This window comes from Thermobia domestica, chromosome 10 (assembly GCF_964235325.1).
Source record: "Thermobia domestica chromosome 10, izTheDome1.hap1.1, whole genome shotgun sequence".
Classification (NCBI taxonomy): domain Eukaryota; kingdom Metazoa; phylum Arthropoda; class Insecta; order Zygentoma; family Lepismatidae; genus Thermobia; species Thermobia domestica.
The window spans coordinates 18850179-18869633 of record NC_137463.1 but is presented as its reverse complement, the minus strand read 5'-3'; the positions used below and the strand labels follow the sequence as shown (position 1 = coordinate 18869633).

The following is a 19455-nucleotide window of genomic DNA, read 5'->3' as shown; positions in this document are numbered from 1 at the left end:
TCGAAACAGTAATAATGCACAATATCGTAACTCCTATCGTTTGGCGAAGATTTATTTTTGCGGTTCTATATCCTACAGTTGTTACTAAGCTGTGCCAATCAAAACTATTTTGCAAATATTAACAACTTTCATTTATGTGACTTGAGAATCCTAATTGAATGTTCATTTTTCCATACTGATTTCCGCAACTAATTGCCGCAAGATTATTACGTGTTATTTAACTCAGTTCTTTTACGGAAAACAATAATTTTGTTTTCTTAACTATTCGCGCGTACCTCCACAGATTAGCTCAAACTTTGGAGGTAGCAGTTACACATCAATAAAACAATCATTAAGGTAACTTGTCTACATAGATAAACCACGTGAAATATTCCGAATTATAAATAGCGTCTGTAAATACCAGGTACAGTCAAAACCGTTTATATATCGCTATTAACGGCGTATTGGGTATAAGGGCGAAATCTAACGGTCCCGTCTAAACCCTATATAAAAACTGTATTTAAAAAATCGCTTAATACGACGTTGCTTATTATGACATATCGTATAAAATGCCTTATTTTTATCACATTATCGGAGAAATGTATCAGCTATAACGTTCAATGTTGATTTTTTTTGTTTGTTACGTGTTTGGATATTGCTGACAACAATGTAAGATTTATTTTCGAACTCTTGTTTTTCAGTACATTATACGTACTGTAGATATCAAATCAGTATGTCTGTTAAATAGTCAAGGCGTTTCCCTCAGCAAGTTTAAAACATACTAAACATTTTATCTCATTCATTAGCCAAGAGCGTGTACGACATTACTGATCAATTTACACTGTTGTTATTTTTTCCTCGCTTATTATAAGTTTTTATATTTTATTCCCACACAGTGTTATTGCTGTACATACGTATAAACATTAGAAGAAAAACTCCTCTTCAGTCCTACTCCACAAATATTGTATTGTATGTACTATATTTCAGTTTTTTTGAAGTTATGGCTTTATTCTGTTCATTAACCATGTAAGTGTGTGTAAAACCTAAAACTTAGATACGGGGTTTTGAGTAAGGAAAGGAAAACCTGGTTTGTGCGACCATCGGCTATAACGATCGTAAATTTGCGGTCCTTTCGTTATAACCGGTTTCGACTGTAGTTGCGTCTAAGACTGTTTTATTGACGAACAACTGTTCTCTCTACGATTTAAGCTAGTATGTACAGGTAATTACTAATAGTTAAAAAAAAATAATAATTGTTGATATTAGTGTCTTCTTTAAAAGAACTAACCTAAATAACACGTAATAATCTTTGTGAAGCCTTGTTCTTCAATTGCTGTCCTGCATTAAGTGGGAACTGGATTGGTTGCCGACATCATACCCGCACATTTAATTAGGATTCCAGAGCACATAAATAAAGGTTAGTGATTGTTAATCCTCAACAAAATTGTACCACACTTCACCGAAATCGCTGCTTGTCATTGTATTTTATCAAATTTCAGTCATTTGCTGAATAAAGTAACTATTGCTGGATTGGCTGATTCGGTAATTCTATTTTCATGCAACACCAACATTGTGAAGAATGGGATCTACTATTTACGTGGACTGTGAAGCAGGACGGAACTGATTTGGTGCAGTTGAGGAATTTGCAGATTATTATGCAACATCATCATGCACAGAATACGGTACGTTTCCACCATACAATCTTTTCACGAAAGCTGGTTTACAGATTCACGCTACAAAGTCTAGCTATCCGTTATTTAAAAATAAAAATACAAATGCGAATTCCTAAATCAGTGACGACTTCAGATTTAAAAATTAGTATTAACACAAATGTAGTATTTCGATAAAGATTAAATCGTGTCAGTTTCATAATTTAACATGGGCTCCCTAAAATTACTATCAATGAGTGCATGTATAGATATAAGCATAGGTCAGCTGATACTACTTAAAAGACATTTTTCTCGTCTTTCTTGTTTTTCGTAGATTATTATGTTGCTGAACACAAAACAGCTTTAGTGAAAAAGTAAGTCCTTAACAGTAGCTAGCGGTGCTTTGGTGTTAACACTAAATAATAGCTTCCGGGATATGTTTAATACTATCGGACATTTATCTAGTGTTAACTAGCGTCAATTATTTACTTCGCTGGGTTAAAATAAGAAAAATTAGTAATGTGTTCAATTAGTTAGTCACTTTTTACTATTACTGAAGTGCTCTCTAATATCGATCATTTTCGATCATTTTAATAAAATATATATATCTCCCTTCCCTCGAGTTGGGGAGGGGGATGAATTTGGATTCAAACGGCATCGAAAGTGTCACTGTTCATCTCAGCGACCCCGAAAACTATGGATTCGGCACTAATATAGGTCATTTTCGATCATTTTTATATATCTCCCCCTGCCCCAAGTTGCGGGGCTGAATTTGGATTTAAACGGCATCGGAAGTGTCATCGTTCATCTCAGTGACCCCGAAAACTATGGATTCGACACTAATGTCGGTCATTTTCCATCATTTTTACACAGGGTGTTTTAAAACAACACAAACAACTTTTGGGAGGTGATTCCTGACACCAAGACAAGACAAAAAGTATAGACCAACCTGGGCGCACAAATGTTTCCTTTTGGAGCTATAGGCTGCCGAAAACATGAAAAATTAACTTTAAAGGCCCATAGCTCCAAAACTATGGGACCTATCGTAGACGGGGCAAGACTTAATTTAGGAACTAGTATGTGCCCTATCCAAATATCCTAGTTTCAAAGTTATGTGGTACCTTCGCAACATTTTTTATAGAGGTAGTTGGTGAGTACTTCCAATTAAATGCCCATGCTGAAAGGAACCATTTATGCACCCCAGTTGGTCTATACTCTTCGTCTTATCTTGGTTTTAGGAATCACCTCCCAAACGTTATCGGTGTTGTTTGGAAACACCCTGTATATCTCCCCCTCCCTAAGCTGCACCGTCAAAGTGAAAATATAAAAAACATCCAAGGCCCGTATGTATGTTGAAAATTCGATCAAGAGTTTGGTGGTTCAAGAGTTATTAAGTCACAAACATAGTCACTTTCATTTTTATATAAAATAAATTACATACAGTTCTAAACTTCACAATGTAATTAAATTAATGGTATAGCATCGCTGTCCTTTTGGCCACTCAAATGCCTCCGGATGTTGGGTTAGCACTGAAGAGAATTTGGCCCTAAGGAGACTTCTACCATATATATATTTTCTATCAACAATAATTTCGGGATGCCTGAATTACTTTGAATACACGTTTCGGTAACTTAAGGGGGAATCACATTCTAAGAAAAGAAATGAACATATGAATCTATTCCTTCACAGGTTCTTGACAAACGAATGTGCGCTTTTTTTTCTTCTTTTTTTTTACGAGTAAATAGTTAAGTTACAATGAGAGATACAAAACTCCTTTCCCTTCTCGGTTTCTAGTCTATCGATTTTAACTAACACACTTTTATCCTTAAATGAAACAATATCTACCACACCACGTCACATGTGACACACTGACACGACGTCAAACGTCAAACAACTACGGCCATCTGTTCTAGAAGGCGAAAGATCTCAACTAAACAAACAGGGATTGCAGAAGAAGCTCTCTAAGTCTTTTACATACGTTTAGTTTAGTAGAAAAAGGAAGCAAACAATTAAACGGTAAAAGAAAAAGACTACACTTGTGGCTGACGACACTTCCAAGCAATGTTGATCTCTCTAAAAACTACACAAACTGAGACATAGTTCTCCCGCTGGCTTACCTAGTGGAGATAGCCCAATGCTGCGGGGAGAACCGTATGCAGGACTGCTGCTAGCACTATCATGTAAGCCTAGCACAGGTCTGCCACCTAGTGGAGAGGCATACTACTAATGACCTCTCTCTTTAGTTATCACAATGGATGGAACTCAGATTACCATCCGAAAATACATTGATAATTAATTAGTTAAAAGGATGTTTTATTTTTAATTTCAAAAAATAAATTGCCAATGAACACAAAAAGTTATCAGTTAACATTACGTAAAAATAATTACGAATAACATCAGTACCGTAAATCAACAATTGTGACTGTACAGAAGCAAGAACTCTGTTTTTAAGTGCAAAATATTCATTTCTTATTTTTTATTAGCAACATAAACATACACACATGACAAGCTTTTACTAGTTATGTGTGAGTAATTATAAGTTGTGATTAAAAATCCAACAGCCAGGTAAGAAAACAAGCAAAAACTCATTTCTTTACATAAAAAAAGGAGAGATCAGAATGCAAAAGTGCTGAAATACCTGCTGTATTCTGAGTACTGGTTGGGACGTTGCGGCAATGAATGCCTACAGACGTTTGTCTTGGAACAAAAGTCCCAGTTGCACTTCCTCGTACAGCTAATTGGCAAATGGTAACATTCTTACAGGAAGTGTATGATATATCTTAGGATTTTTTTTTTAAAAGTTAATATAGCTCCATAACAAATTAATATTTACTTTAACCCCTTTAGCAGTAAATTCTTACGAGAGGGCATATTTACAGGGTCATTTTGACGGTTAAGCTGTCACTTGAAAAAAACGTATATGTAACTTTATTTTTGTAGTAGATATATGTAATTAACAGAAATTTCTTCGTTTTTCACATCATTTACGTAGAAATCAGAACCTATTTTCTTGTTCACCTTCCTACCAAGATAATTTTAATCAATATTAAATACCGGTATTAAATTTATTTGATTTAAATTACTCGCTGAGCAAACCAATACTTTCTTGTAAAAATTATTAACGTGGAACATTTTCATCAGCTATCCACTTTGGCTTCATCAGACACTACGTGAATACACAGATAGTGCCAAAATTTATAAAAACGTATCGAACAAAACAAATATCAAGTTTATTAGAACGACTTACTTATTATTTAACTCAATGAGAGTTTTAATATATTTTTTTTACACTAAAATTAATAACAGCTGCATAAAATGCCATAACAAATTATTTTAAATATTACAATAATTTAGTTTACAGTTTGAAACTAGAAAGTTTTCTTAGCTCCAATAACTTCAATGTTAAATGTATTATAAATTCATTCCTTGTATTTACGACTGAATTATACAAATTCCTTGCTTTTTTTTTTTTTTTTTTTTTTTTTTAGCTAAGTAATTTTATTGAAATTCTATTATAATATTTGAAGTGTGATTTTAAAGTAAATTTATTATGTAAAACAGTTTTAACACTAAACGGAATAAAGAACGCTTTTGACAAAGTTGAAAGTTGAACTATACAAAGTGTTACAAAAATGTGCCACAATATTTTGGAAACAGATTCCTGACATAAAAAAAAAAAAAAAAAAAAAAAAAAAAAAAAAAAAAAAGTTCATATAGGCATGTGCTCAAAAGTAGATAGTTTCGGAGTTATAAGGTACCGTAAACGTGAAACAAGTGAACTTTAAAAGTTTATAATTCCACTACTATGGGACCTATCGTAGTTGGGTCAAGACATCACTGAAGAATTGGTGTATGAACTATCCAAATATCAAAGTTTAAGAATGCTCCAGTAATTGCATACCAATTTTTAGAGAGGTAGGTGGATCAAGTACTCCCAAACAGTTTCTCTAAAAATGATTGTGCAAGTACCGGAGGTTGTGAAAGATAAATATTTGGATATTTCACATACTAGTTCCTCAGTGATATCTTGACTCAACTACAATCGGTCCTATAGTAGTGGAACTATGGACCTTTAAAGCTTATTTTTTCTACATTTTCGCCACTCTATAACTACAAAACTATGCACTTCCGACAACAGGTCCATATGAACTTTTTTTCTTATTTTGATGTGAGGAATCTACTCCCAAAATATTGAGAAAATTTTTTTGTAATACTTTGTATAAGAATACATTTTCCAGAAAATATCAGTTGACCTTATTTATATATATATATATATATAAAAAATTTAAAATACTGCGGTATAATGAATGTAATTCTTATAATAATTTTACAGCTACAATAATTGTGATTAATAATGACTTGAAAAATTCAAGAAATAATAATATTACAGTTGCAATCAGATAAAAAGCAAAGGTGAAAAATAATTTAATAAATCGAATATATATATGTACTTAAAACGGAAAATACTTTGGATTGACTGCAATCAAGCTGAGAGAATAAAACAACCATGCACTATAAATACAGGGGCAGAAACTAGTGAAACAAAAGAAAGTCAATCCCTATTTCTTTCTTTTCTTTCTCTCGTTTATTTCTGATTCTCTCTCTACCTATTCAGTTGTGATCCAGCTAACGTGGACAGCAAGTTTGCTAGAAGTTAGTAATTAGAAGAACATTGTTATCATATTATTCTGACTATGAAGACGCATCAAGTACAATAAGATTTTCCTCTCTGAGTTTGTAATCAATTTAGCAAATCATATGACGGCAGAAGTGAAATACGAAAGGGCCAATGTTGCTTCTAGTGGTTAAAAATTTATAGCGAGTGATCCAAATGCTCGATAAAATATTTTTTTGTGAAAATATTGCAAATTTGTAAATTTATAAATCACATAATGAACTAATACATCATCCATCCAACATATACCTTAAAACTCAGTAGTACAGTCACGTTAAAAAGTGAATGCCCTCTGATAAAACAAAAATCTGAATGAAGTGATCAACAAAAAGCAGATCACAATTCCCTACTGGCACTAAGGAGGAAGTGATGTTTTTCGGGGTCAGTTACTTGATCTATATCAAGTAACGTGACTACATTATTTCTGTGTGTCGTTGAAAAAGTGTGCAACATCTAATATAGCATCAAATGATATAGAAAAGCGTATATATTACTCGAATTATTTTATTTTAGAACGATGTCTAAAGCCAACATTATGATTCAAAGTTAATCCTGTAATTTTGTATTAGGCTTAATTTTGTTTTACATTATTCCATATTCGTCCTATTTTATTAATAGTAATAATGTAAATGCAGTCTTATTGTTCATATCGACAGTATAATTACGATGTTAAAGGAAACAAATACTAAAGGATTTTCTGTTCATCTTAATTTTCATCGTCATATACAGGGTGTTTCAAAACAACACCGACAACGTTTGGGAGATGGTTCCTGACACCAAGATAAGACAAAAAAGTATAGACCAACCTGGTTGCAGAAATCCATCATTTCAGAGTTATAGGCTCCCGAAAACATGACAAAATGAATTTTAAAGGTTTTTAGTTCCAATACTATCAAACCTACCATAGTCGGGTGAAGACTTCACTTAGGAACTAAGTGAAGTCTGTCCAAAAACATTATAATATGTCCGAGTTCATGCGACAATTTTTATATAGAGAGAGAGTTTGGCTACGGACATATAATTTGAAGTACTCACCAACTACTTCTATAAAAATTGTTGTGGAAGTACCGCAGGATTCCGAAACTTGGATATTTGGATAAGGCACATACTTGTTCCTAAGTGAAGTCTTGACCCGACTACGATAAGTTCCATAGTATTGAAGCTATGGACCTTTAAAGTCTGTTTTATCGTGTTTTCAGCAGGCTATAACTCCGAAAAGAAGCATTTGTGCACCCCAGTTGGTCTATACTTTCGTCTTATCTTGGTGTCAGGAATCACCTTCCAAGCGTTGGCGGTGTTGTTTTGAAACACTCTGTATATTTATAGTAGATAGAATGTTACTCTAATTTACTTTTTATAGTCATTTCTACAGTCATTAATATATTCTATATATAATAGGATGCAGGCTTGATAACATCTGATTGGCGATGACGGAATTTCCTCTTCTCAATCTTTAATTCTAAATTAATAGATTGCAATCCTAAAATCAGCTTATCCATTCTAAACTAGAAAAAGGAGTTTTATCAGAAGAAATCTGCTTTTGAGCATGACTGTACAATGTCATACTGCATTTCTATTTGTATTTCTCGAATAATTTTATACACTAATTGAAATCACGAAGTTTATTTTACTACGTCATATCGTTAACTCTGTCATAATAAGAATTCCTTGGTAAACTTTCAGTAACTGGTACGCAATTTATACTGACTGCTCAGTCACTGACTGTTTATTAATGATTCTGACCGTAAAATTGATTCATATGAGATACACTTTGTTGTCTAACATTACAATGATTACGCAACTATCATAATGTAATATCTGCTCACACTGCAAAATGCATTGGCCTTAGGCTAAAGAGTTTGTATTACATTATATAACACTGAAAGTCCGTTTTATATTAAATATAATATTAAATTCAATAATATTAACTTAAGTATGTCAAATATGAAGTCTTCATTGTAGAAAGTTTCCCCTGAAATGTGAATTAAATTAGTCTAATATTTTCAAACAAAACAAAAATATTTTAAAAGAAATATTTATAAATATTGTTTCTGCAGATTATAATCTGATTTTTTCAGTTGAAACACAGTTTGATGATTCCTTAGTTTCAAATAAACTAATATGTAAGTTGTTTTCTTTTCTTTAAAGCAATATTCTTAGTCAAAAGTAGGCCAATTGACAATAGCATTTACAACTATATCTCCTGAACTTTTGTATGAGAAGTAAAACAAAATTTCAACTACGAAATACACTTATAAGTGTTTCGTACCAAATAATATTGTACTACTGAAGGGGTTAAAAACCAACAGAATATTCCGGCATTGCACTTTTTGTACTTTTCTCGATTCGTCATTGACGAGTTCTAGAGATAACTTTTCAATAACGTTGATAAAACTTCTAACTATGATAATAAGTAGAACAATATGCTCATCTAAACTTGAAATGTACACTTCCGTATACTCTTTTGATCAATTACCAAAAAAACGCTATAGTACAGATATATATTTATTCACACTTGTAGAATTTTCAAGCCAAATAATTTCTATTTTTATCACACTAAAGACAAGTTTTAATTTCTGATCTAGTATTCTGATCATTAATGTTTACTTATTCGAATTATGCAGTTTCATTATGATGAGCTTCAATTAAAATATGAATCATAAGTCTACTATTTCCATATTTCGCGTGTTCTAAAAATGGCGTCCACGGGCAACAGAGTGCTATTCTATAGGTCAAAATTAAATGAAAATGCTGTATAATGGTCCACTCAACAGAAGTGCAATACGGCAAATTCCTTTCTTTCAAGCTTCCATGCTGATTTTTACAACTGCATCCCTTCCTCCCTCATTTAACGGCATTTGCGGGGTTGCAATGTCTTAACACCCACTGTGTGCGTATTTTCTTTCCAATATTATGGCTAATATGAAACAGATGTCAGGCAACGTAAGAACAAGGAAGCTTGTCTTGGGTACAGGGAATTGAGTATAACATATATATTTAAGAAAACTACATATATTAAACAACAACCTTCTAACATAAAGGACGGCGTTTGGAACTGTGGCAACTAAGCCTCCATTCAAGTGAGGTTGACATGTGACTGTCAATTGTTTCAAATGAAGTTTCTGGTTAGCCATTTTAGGTATCGGGGGTGTTTTGCAGAATTTTCTTTCCGTACGATCGGACGATGAATGATTTATGGCAAGAGCCACCATACGTAGAAGGTGGCATTCATTATATACGAACTGCACTTCGGTTGAAGAAAAAACTATACCCTCTGGGGCCTTCTTCAGCCGCTATGGAGAATCAAAAATTTCACTTTTCCTTTGAAGGATTAGCATTGCTCTTCGAATCCATCAAGCAGTTTCATCGCTTGTTACGCCAATAAGTGGTGCCAGTGTCAACGTCTATCGACTTTAATTGCCATCTGGAAAGAAGTGATATCACTATTTGATGGACTGGTGGATCTACTCTACGGTTCAAAAATCTGCTATGTTGCCACATAGTGCAATTTGCGTCTCCAGACGAGGATCTGAAAGCTATACAATTATATATATTTTTCGCTATGTTTTGAGTTCTAGAATAGTACACTCTAGTCCGTGGGCGCCATTTTTAGAACATCCGATAAATGTACATAAATTCTTTTAATGGAAATGTTTCTAAGGATGCTGAATAATGATAATAATAAAATTTACTCTCTTATTACGACAAACTTCCTACGAATTTAGGTCTGAAAAGGCTTTTACTTCTCATTACCTTAAAATGTCATCATTACTGATAATTAAATGAAACAAACAAAACTAAATAAAACAACTTGGTTTCATTAGGCCTTTCATGATCATCTCTTCTCGCTGACTTCAATATACTTTTTCTTTTACTAAAATTACGGAAAATTACAAGATCGACTTTCTTTCTGATAAGTAAAATAATGCAAGAATCTTCGAATATGGCATTTTAAACACTTTACCTGGTATTGGCACTGGACTAGAACTTCTGCTGTTTAAATGTGATGATCCGGGAGCAGCTTTAGGGCTTGAATCCCTCGATGTACGCCGTGGAGTCCCTGGTGGAGTAACTCCATTTCCATTGGCTCGACTCTCTCCTATTGCTTTCACGAGCTCCTTTACAGACACGCCTACCAACTCAGGGGGTAGATCTCGACTGAAAATTTAAAAATATTTATTGTTCATTTCATAGATATATCTATTCCTGAGATAACACATGTTAAATCGTGATCAATGATAACGATCATATAGCTCCTGAGAAACAGCTCCTGAAAGTAAAAAGTGAATTACATAACATGAAATTACGTTCATATTTTATGAAGTAAAGGGCCTATCCGCTTTGCCATTAAGAACCAGACTGTCACGTAATCAGGTCGAAAGTCAGTGAGGCATTTCAAACACGTAACCTCAGCGTGGCGCACCCTGGGTAATTCGAAAATGCATATACTTTATCATTTTGATTTTACTCGAACAACTTGACTTTTGACAATGTTCTATCCACGTTTAAGTTACATGCTATATATCGTTTTTAAGGTCTTCATTATGTCTTTGTTATAAGCTTTTAATCAGGCATCTCATTGTAGTTTTTGAGATATGCGGACGACTTCATTTTTTCACTAATTTTCTATTGACTTCCATGTTTATGTTTCGTGATTCTTTTGGCTATGTTCCATTCATTTTAAGACAATTTCCTTTCTGAATATAGAATCTATATTGTCTGTTTTAAATTTAAACTGATTTGCAGCCATCCCCTTCTTTTGATTTTTGAGATAAGTGGAGGAATTATTTATTTTCATTAATTTTCTATTGACACTAATGTTAATATTTCGTGATTTTTTTTATTTGAATATGTTCCATCCATTTTAGGACAATTTGCTTTTCGAATATAAAACCTACATAGTATCTTCTACATTTAAGCTGACTTTCAGCCATCTCCCCCAAAGTCTCTTCAGATCATTGCAAGCCGACAGACCCTTTCATTTTCACGCTAAGACATAGTTACACATGTTACACGTGTTCATCAATCACGATATAGATCACACACGAAAGTGAAGAGTAATTTTAAATAGGCGCTAAAAAGAATTTTCAAATAGCTTTAAACGAAAAACTAAATTTTAAGTTTTAGGATTATATTTTAAAAATTTATATCAAAAAAATACTTTACTGAATTGTGAAATGTAGTGTGGATACCTTCAAAAATGTAAGTGAAGATCGCAATAATTTTAAATGTGGATGTGCAGTGAAGAAAGAAAGAAAAAAAATCTGAACACAATCCTCTTATCCTTATTTACTAAGATCTACCAACGAAATTTCTTTTGATGGTAATCCTTGAACACAAAAATCAGTCGTCAAAATTTTTTCCTTTTTAATTCATTATTTTCTCGAACGGAGACGGTGGAATGTGAGATAAATTTTGGCCAAACTGTACATCGAAACACTTGATTACGAATTTTATGATAGCAAAACGAAGCTGGTTAGCTGCTTACGTTATCATTTAAGAAAGTTAGTAACGGGAACTAGCACAAGAACTAGTGATAAGTATCAAAAAGATCTTCATATACTATGCAATACGAAGTCTGCATATTATTCACTGCTTTTTCAAAAGTAATCAATTAACTTTAAAAATTACCCGCTTAGATTTTAGAAGAATTTCTGGCATGCATCGCAAGTTTGTTTCTATGTTACTTTTTTTAAACAGGGATCTTCTATTTCTGAGGCGATGAACATTCGGCTTTCTTACGCCAAAGAACTAGTTATTTATTCTCGAATTTACCACATTTTTATTTTTAATTATTATTCTTATATATAATAAAATACATATAAGATAAATTATTATTCTTATATTTCTACATTATTTTGAAAAAGCGGATGCTCAATGTAGAGAACGCTCATAACAATATTCAAATCAAAAAATGATAACTACATTTATCCTTGTTGTCCTAATCCTAATCCTAACTATATATAAAACTACACGAACTCACTCACTCACTGACATAAAATAAGGGCTATCTTCGGTTGACGTGGGAAGTTGAAATTTGGCATGATTGTAGCTTTTCGGGAATAACCCAGAAGAAAATAGCCAAAAGTGCTTATTTTTTAATTTTTAGGGGTCTAAACGGGCGGTAAAGAAATTCCCCATATTATTTAAATGGGCCTTTTTTGGACCTATAATCTCATACTTTAGGGACTTGGAACAAAAATTTTAAATTCGGTATGCTTGTACGTTTTTGTTACCGTTACCTAGGTAAATTACCAAAAATAAAAATTTCCAACTTTAGTGGGGTTTAATGGACAACTGAAAAATCTTCCCCATGTTATTTATATGGCACCCCGAAATTATTGGGCACTTCCTGTAGAGCTACAATGGTTACATTTGGTATGATTGTAGCTTTTCGGGACTAACTCACAGGAAAATTGTCAAAAGTGAATATTTTTAACTTTTAGGGGTCTAAAGGAGGATGAAGAAATGCCCATGTTGTGTAAATGAGGCTTATTTGGATTTATAATCTCATGCTTTAGGTACTTGGAATCGGAACAAAAACTTAAAACTCGGTATGCTTGACGTTTACGTTAGCATTACCTAAGTAAATCACCAAAAATAAAAATTTCCAACTTCAGTTGGGTTTTATGGGTAATTGAAAAATCTTCTCTATGTTATTTATATGGCACACCTTCTACACCTCGAAATTATTGGGCAGTTCCTGTACGACTACAATGATTACATTCGGCATGATTGTAACTTTTCGAGACTAACCCACAGGAAAATTGCCAAAAGTGAAGCAATGACTGATATATATATAATGCGAGGCCGAGCAAACGTGGGGGTCTGTGGCCAAAGTCTAATTGGAAGATATAATACGAAATTTTCCTTGTGTGATTAAGGAAAAGCGAAGGAAAATAACTGGGAGGCTGAGTGCACTACCAAACGGTCATTTCATATAGTATTCGAGTAAATAAACATAGTTTTGCTGTTTACATTCCTCACATCCCTATTTAAATGTTTACATAAGAGAAGAAAAATTACTTGTTCAGTGATAAATTTATCGTTTTATCACTGAATCTCTTTATACAATCGCTAATTTAGTCTGGATTTTTATACAGTTCATTTACAATTTACATATATGTGCTTTGTTGATTTTCTGGAATCTTCCATTATTGGTTATTAATTGTTGAATATGGTGCTGTGACTTACACAACAACCCTATATTTTGCAAAGCATTATACATCAACGAAGAAAATAATAGTTTACACGGGAGATTTTGAAAGCAACGCCAAATTTCTTTTATGTAGGAACTTTTTAACGAGTTCGCTCGTATTAGGTACTCGCATTTTTTTAGTTAAACACCTGCCAGCTTTTGAACATAACAATAATGACTTATGAATATGTTAGGTTAGGTTAGGTTACTCTAGGTTACATTAGATTAAGTTACGTTTGGTTTCACTCACTTACTTGGTACATAGGTTTGGCACGGCGGGACTTATCGCGACTTCACCCAGATAATAGAGTTCAATATTTTTGTTATATTTTTCACATACAATAGTTCTAAATTTGTCTTAATTGATAATAATGTATTCTCTCTATTTGTATAGATTCTGAGTGTGTAAATTACCTCTGAACAGATTTAAATTTAAAATAAAGAAGCAGCATACTTCATGAGATATTACAGTCAGCATAGCGACGTTTGTTACTCGAATAATACATAAACTGAAAGCAAAACACTGAAAAATAAAATATTCCTCTCGTAATGACTATTAATGAAAATTGTTGAATTTACTGCATATCAATTCAAAATAATAAAAATTAAGCAATTCTTAAAATAATAGATTCTAAACTAAATTATCTTTTAATGGAAAATGAATAAACTTAATAAAACTTGACAACAAACAATTTAAGTCCTAAACGCAGTAACACGCTACCAAAATAAACATGAAAAAACTATTCTCAAAACTACATAAAAAAAATCGAAATACCCGAGAACATACTAAATTAGAAACTATAAGCTACCCATATATCATGCAACTAACTAATTATCATTTGTTAGCATGCACATGCTTTACATTCAATGCACTACTCTCAGCATATATGTAAAAAAGCAAAAATGTTAGTGAATAAAATTATTTTATAATAATGCACAAAAAATGCTATTTCCACCATCGAATATTTAAGTACTGTGCTACAGTTTTAATATCATTATAATAATCATGCGACACAAAACTGCAATGAAGACCTTCATAAACGTCACAAAACTTATGAAGACCATACTTACAACTATAATAAAGTAGTCAAAGACAGTTAATGACAAGTATGTTTACTACACTAACATTGTATCTGTGTATTGTTAACCTATAATTCGGAAGCGTATTTGTATATCGAAATTTGAGTTTTGATGTCACATTCAGCGTAAAATTCCAATCACATTCCCAGTCATAATATGTGTATTCTGTAAAATTCGCATCAGAGGTACACGAGAATAAATGATAGATCAATATGTTCGCAAGGTTTGCCCTGTCCTGCTGCCTGTATATTGTCCTTCCGGATCTCTAGCTCATTTTCCCTAACGCTCGGCAGCGCCACTCAGTAAAGTCCTTTCTCTATATTTTGAAATGATACAGGGAGTTTCGAAAACTGGACATTAGGGAGCTGGATCTGGGGCAGAGAGAGAAAGATGATAATTGGAGATATCATATACATATCATAGCTTCATTACACACATATATATATGTATACTTTAAAAATTGCATATGTGAACTGATATTCGTCCAATATAGGCACTCTGATTTTTATAGTACTAAGAGGCCTGAAGTTTATTTTATATATGGAGACAGCTAAATAGAATATTATATATATATGTATATGTATGTATGTATACTCACATTGTTCTCTTTGTAAAGAAAAATCATAAAATGCAACTCAGTTGCAAATGAGTTTTCTTTAAAATTAGCTTAGGCGAGTATATTACTTAGCGTATTATTCCGATGTCGTTGGGGGGAGGGGACTCAGTGGTAAAGTGCTTATTTGGATCGATCCACGGCGAAGTAAGTTTGTGGTCCGTGGGTTTTGTCGGGGTATTTCTGTTTCCTCCCATATTCTCATTCCACTAATTCTTCCATCATCATTTACTTGCTTTAATCACCGTCTCTTAGCCTAAACGGCATAATTGTGGGATGTTAAAACTGAAATTCCGATACTATTGGTGTAATTCGGAATAATAATAAAAAAGAATCAATAAGACCAAACTCAACAGGCTTCGAACTCACGTCTATATATTGCCGAACAGCAATTGACAGCAACTTCCTGGCTTCCAGACTTTCCCATTTCCCCCACTCCCTCTCTCATTCTGAGATTAGCCATTACAAAAAATCTATTATCGGCGTTGTATGCCCACCCCATTTCCAATACGTATATTAATAAAGATCATACATGCACTGTAAACTACAGTCTTCTGATTTGCTAAGATATTCTCTTGTCTTCTTATGACTGGTACATTCTTTGATAGAAACCGTTTCCCAACTGAATCAATCTTGACCAAAATTTAAAGACAAAAGCGAGAGTGCCTTCATATCCATCATTTAAAGTTAACTATTACCAGATAAATTTACGAATCAAGATTAAAGTTTCCTCCGAAAATATCTGATTACAAATTATAAAAAAAATAAAGTAAAATGTACAGTTTAATATCAGAAGTTTTGAATATCTATACACTTCTTTGATAAATATGAAAAAAGAAACGTATTTCAGATTATCCGGACACTGAAGGGCAAATGGAAATTGACATTAGTAACGCACTGTACAGTCATGTTCAAAAATACAACCCATTTGATAAATTTTGTTATTCGGTCACTTTTTACTGAATGGTCCATTAAATAAACAAAAAGTAATACTTCCTCTACTCTAATTGACCAATTCAATTGAAAATTATTAATTTACAAAAAAATCACAAGGAATCCAATATCGAACAGACTGCACATTGCCATTATTTTTTTTTCTCATGCAAAAAGTACTTACAGAACCGAGAACTCAGTTTACCAAATATATATTATGAGCATTTAAGGGGGCAGACTACTAAAAATGATACAAAAGCTAACCAGTTTTCTTTTGGCCGTTTTTCGTAAGTGAAAAGAGATAATAAAATGCAACTTACCACAATAATAGATAATGTTATTCTACACCCGAAAATACGAATCGGAAGAACTTTTAGTGTTGCTATCCATAGAAATTACAGTGTGGCCAGAATATAAATTATCCAAAAATCTAGGTTAAGGCAGCGACTAAAAAAATGAACTCAACGGTAATTGATGACTTATCATGTTGTCTTGGTTCCTTATTAACTACTTTTTAAATAGTATTTATTTTAAATAAGCAGTACAAAATAAATAATTTTGTAATAAACAGTACAATGTAAATACAAATATTATTTAAAAAGTAGTTAACAAGAACCCAAGTCACCAATTACCGTTGAGTTCATTTTTCTAATCGCTGCCTTATCCTAGATTTTTGGGTAATTCATATTCTGGCCACACTGTAATTTCTATGGATGGCAACCCTGAAAATTCTGTTGATTTGTATTTTCGGGTGTAGAATAACATTATCTATTATTGTGGTAAGTTACATTTCGTTATCTCTTCTCACTTACGAAAAAGGGCCAAAAGAAAAATGGTTAGCTCTTGTATCATTTTTAGTAGTCTGCCCCCTTAACGAAACGGCAATATTTTGTAACTAGCTTGTATCTATATTTTCTCCGTTTTGAACTCAATCATAACAATTTAATACATACGAAATAAGACACAATTTTACATAATACACTGCTGCAATATAAAACACACAATGTACTGTAATTACTTAGAACATACCACAGAGAAATTAATTCACCATAATCCTACCACCTTCGTGACTAAAGTACAACAGAAAATATGATCACATTTAATTGATGAGTTCATACAACTTTGCGCTCGACAACACCTATCTGTTAAAAAGAAGAGAAGAAACGTTACTTAAGAGAACCAAATACCAACGACTGCATTTGCTGTGGTTATTTGATAAAGCTATAGCAATACAAAAGCAAGATTTCTAACAGTGGCCAGCTGCCCCCTCTCCACCAGTGTTAGTCCAATTAGTAGAAAAGTGCATGAAAGCACAACGTGAAGGTGCACTCTGATCTGTGGAAAGCAAAAGTATCCGGGTGTTAATTGCCAGCACTACGTACGTTCTAACATCGAATGCAGTCAAATGGAAGACACTGTCACTTTGAAAGAAATAGTGATTTTAAATATTGAAGTACAAAGTGTCCACATGTCCCAGTACTTTAAAACTGTAATCTATATTTTGTTTTCTTTATGTTTTTGATAATAAAAACATTTTAGAATCTTCTGGAAATATAATCTTCCTAAGAATAGAAACTAAACCCTTTGATTCAGACATAATGTGAGAACTCAAAAGTTTTATTAGAATTATACAGGGTGGAGCAGAAGAAATAAGGCAATAAAAATTAACTTTCTTCATTAATAATATATATTTGAGATGAAACAGTGCCCGTACTACTGCGCTTTATATCACATGTTCTATTTTAAAAACATGCAGTAAGCTTTTACTTCTGTAATTCAAAAATATTATTCAATATTATGTTTACCACAGAATTTATCTATCAAGCTTATTGCATAATTACTTCTGCACACCTTGTTTATCCATATTAAATGAAAGTGAATTATAACTATCGCCAGTATAAAATTAACGCTGAAAGGTAGACTGACGATCTTAATAATATTTCATAATGTGAATGTACAATAAATTGCAGCAAATACGCAATTAAGAGGTTTGAAATTTCGCAAAACATCAGGAGAAAAAAAAAAAAAAAAAAAGGTTGAAGACATTAACATAGTACCTGGTATACATTAGTATTGAGCGATAGCACAAACGTAAATCTGTTGACTATATCACAAAAACTGTTCCAAACTGACCTTAAAACAAAGCCTTAGAAGCTTCCAAAAACGCTAAATTAAAAGTTATGAAAGATAAGTAAGTGTATAAGGTCTGAAAAAAATATAAAACTTCGAGACGTGATTCGTTACACAAATGTTCAAATACACATAGGTAGAAAAATATGTCATTTTTGAGTTATAAGCTGCAGAAGTGAATAAAATCAAATAAACAAATAAATAATAATAATAATAATAATAAAAGAACTTCTGATCCACCCAGGTTCAAAATTGATGGAATTTAGTTCAAGCATTTCACAAATATTCGCATAAAATAGCATAAATTCTATATAAAAAGACATGTTTCTGAATCGTGTGTACTACACATCGAATTTTAGAAGGCAAGTATGGATATCGGAAGGATTCCCACGAGTTATTTTTACAATTCCACGCGGTTCGCAACATGTATATTGAAATTAGTTCGTGTATGAATTTTCGAAACGTTTAAGCTAGATTTTACAGTTTTTACGCTAGGGCATTCCAATCATTACTTTTCTTTATACTTTCAGTAACTTATATTTCTGACAGAAATAGTTTCTCGAGCCATGTTTATTAAAATTTTTTGTTTCATTTTGTATAACGAATCGCCTGTTGGAAGTTTACTGTTGTAGTTCCTTTAGACTCTGATCCATGTATGGACCGACAGAAAATACTGCACAATTACAAAAAAAAAAAAATTGTCGTGTAGAGAAATCAACTGACTACAAGAATGTTAAAGTCAAGTAACTGAATATTTTACATAAAATACAACAAAATAACTAAATAAATAAATTGGCTACAATGAGAAATTTTATCATGACTACTCAAGTCGGAAAAAATAGAACTACAAAATAAGCAAACAAAAGAAGTTACGTAAACATAACATTGCCCACGATTGATAAGCTATAAATACTACACATAAGCAATTTTGGATCTCAAAAATGTTCCTTCGAAGGGAATTTTGATTTTACATATACTATATCGTACATACAACAAATACAACCATATCTAATCAGACAACATAATAAAATGTCTATATTTACTTCCTTATGGTATTCATATTTTAAAATAACATCTTCGAATTAATTTTATTTATGTATTAACCGTTTTGTGTCCTAGTGGTGATGATCCAATCTCATTGATTTCTCATCGATATTTCAGGCATAATGCACGAATGTCTTTCATCGGAATGAATTCT

General features: G+C 32.5%; 1 protein-coding gene across 10 annotated transcripts in view; it reads right to left on the bottom strand.

The window, feature by feature from the left end:
* hiw (MYC binding protein highwire) overlaps window positions 1–19455 on the bottom strand; it is a 638413-nt gene that overhangs the window by 85007 nt on the left and 533951 nt on the right. For 8 of the 10 annotated variants that reach the window (XM_081727817.1, XM_081727823.1, XM_081727818.1 and 5 more), the window contains 2 exons: window positions 10268–10461; window positions 3746–3832 (listed from right to left, as the gene is read on the bottom strand). In XM_081727817.1, coding sequence (XP_081583943.1) covers window positions 3746–3832; window positions 10268–10461 — 281 coding nt within the window. The remainder of the gene's footprint in view (window positions 1–3745; window positions 3833–10267; window positions 10462–19455) is intronic. The other 2 variants (XM_081727821.1, XM_081727826.1) reach the window with 1 other exon arrangement.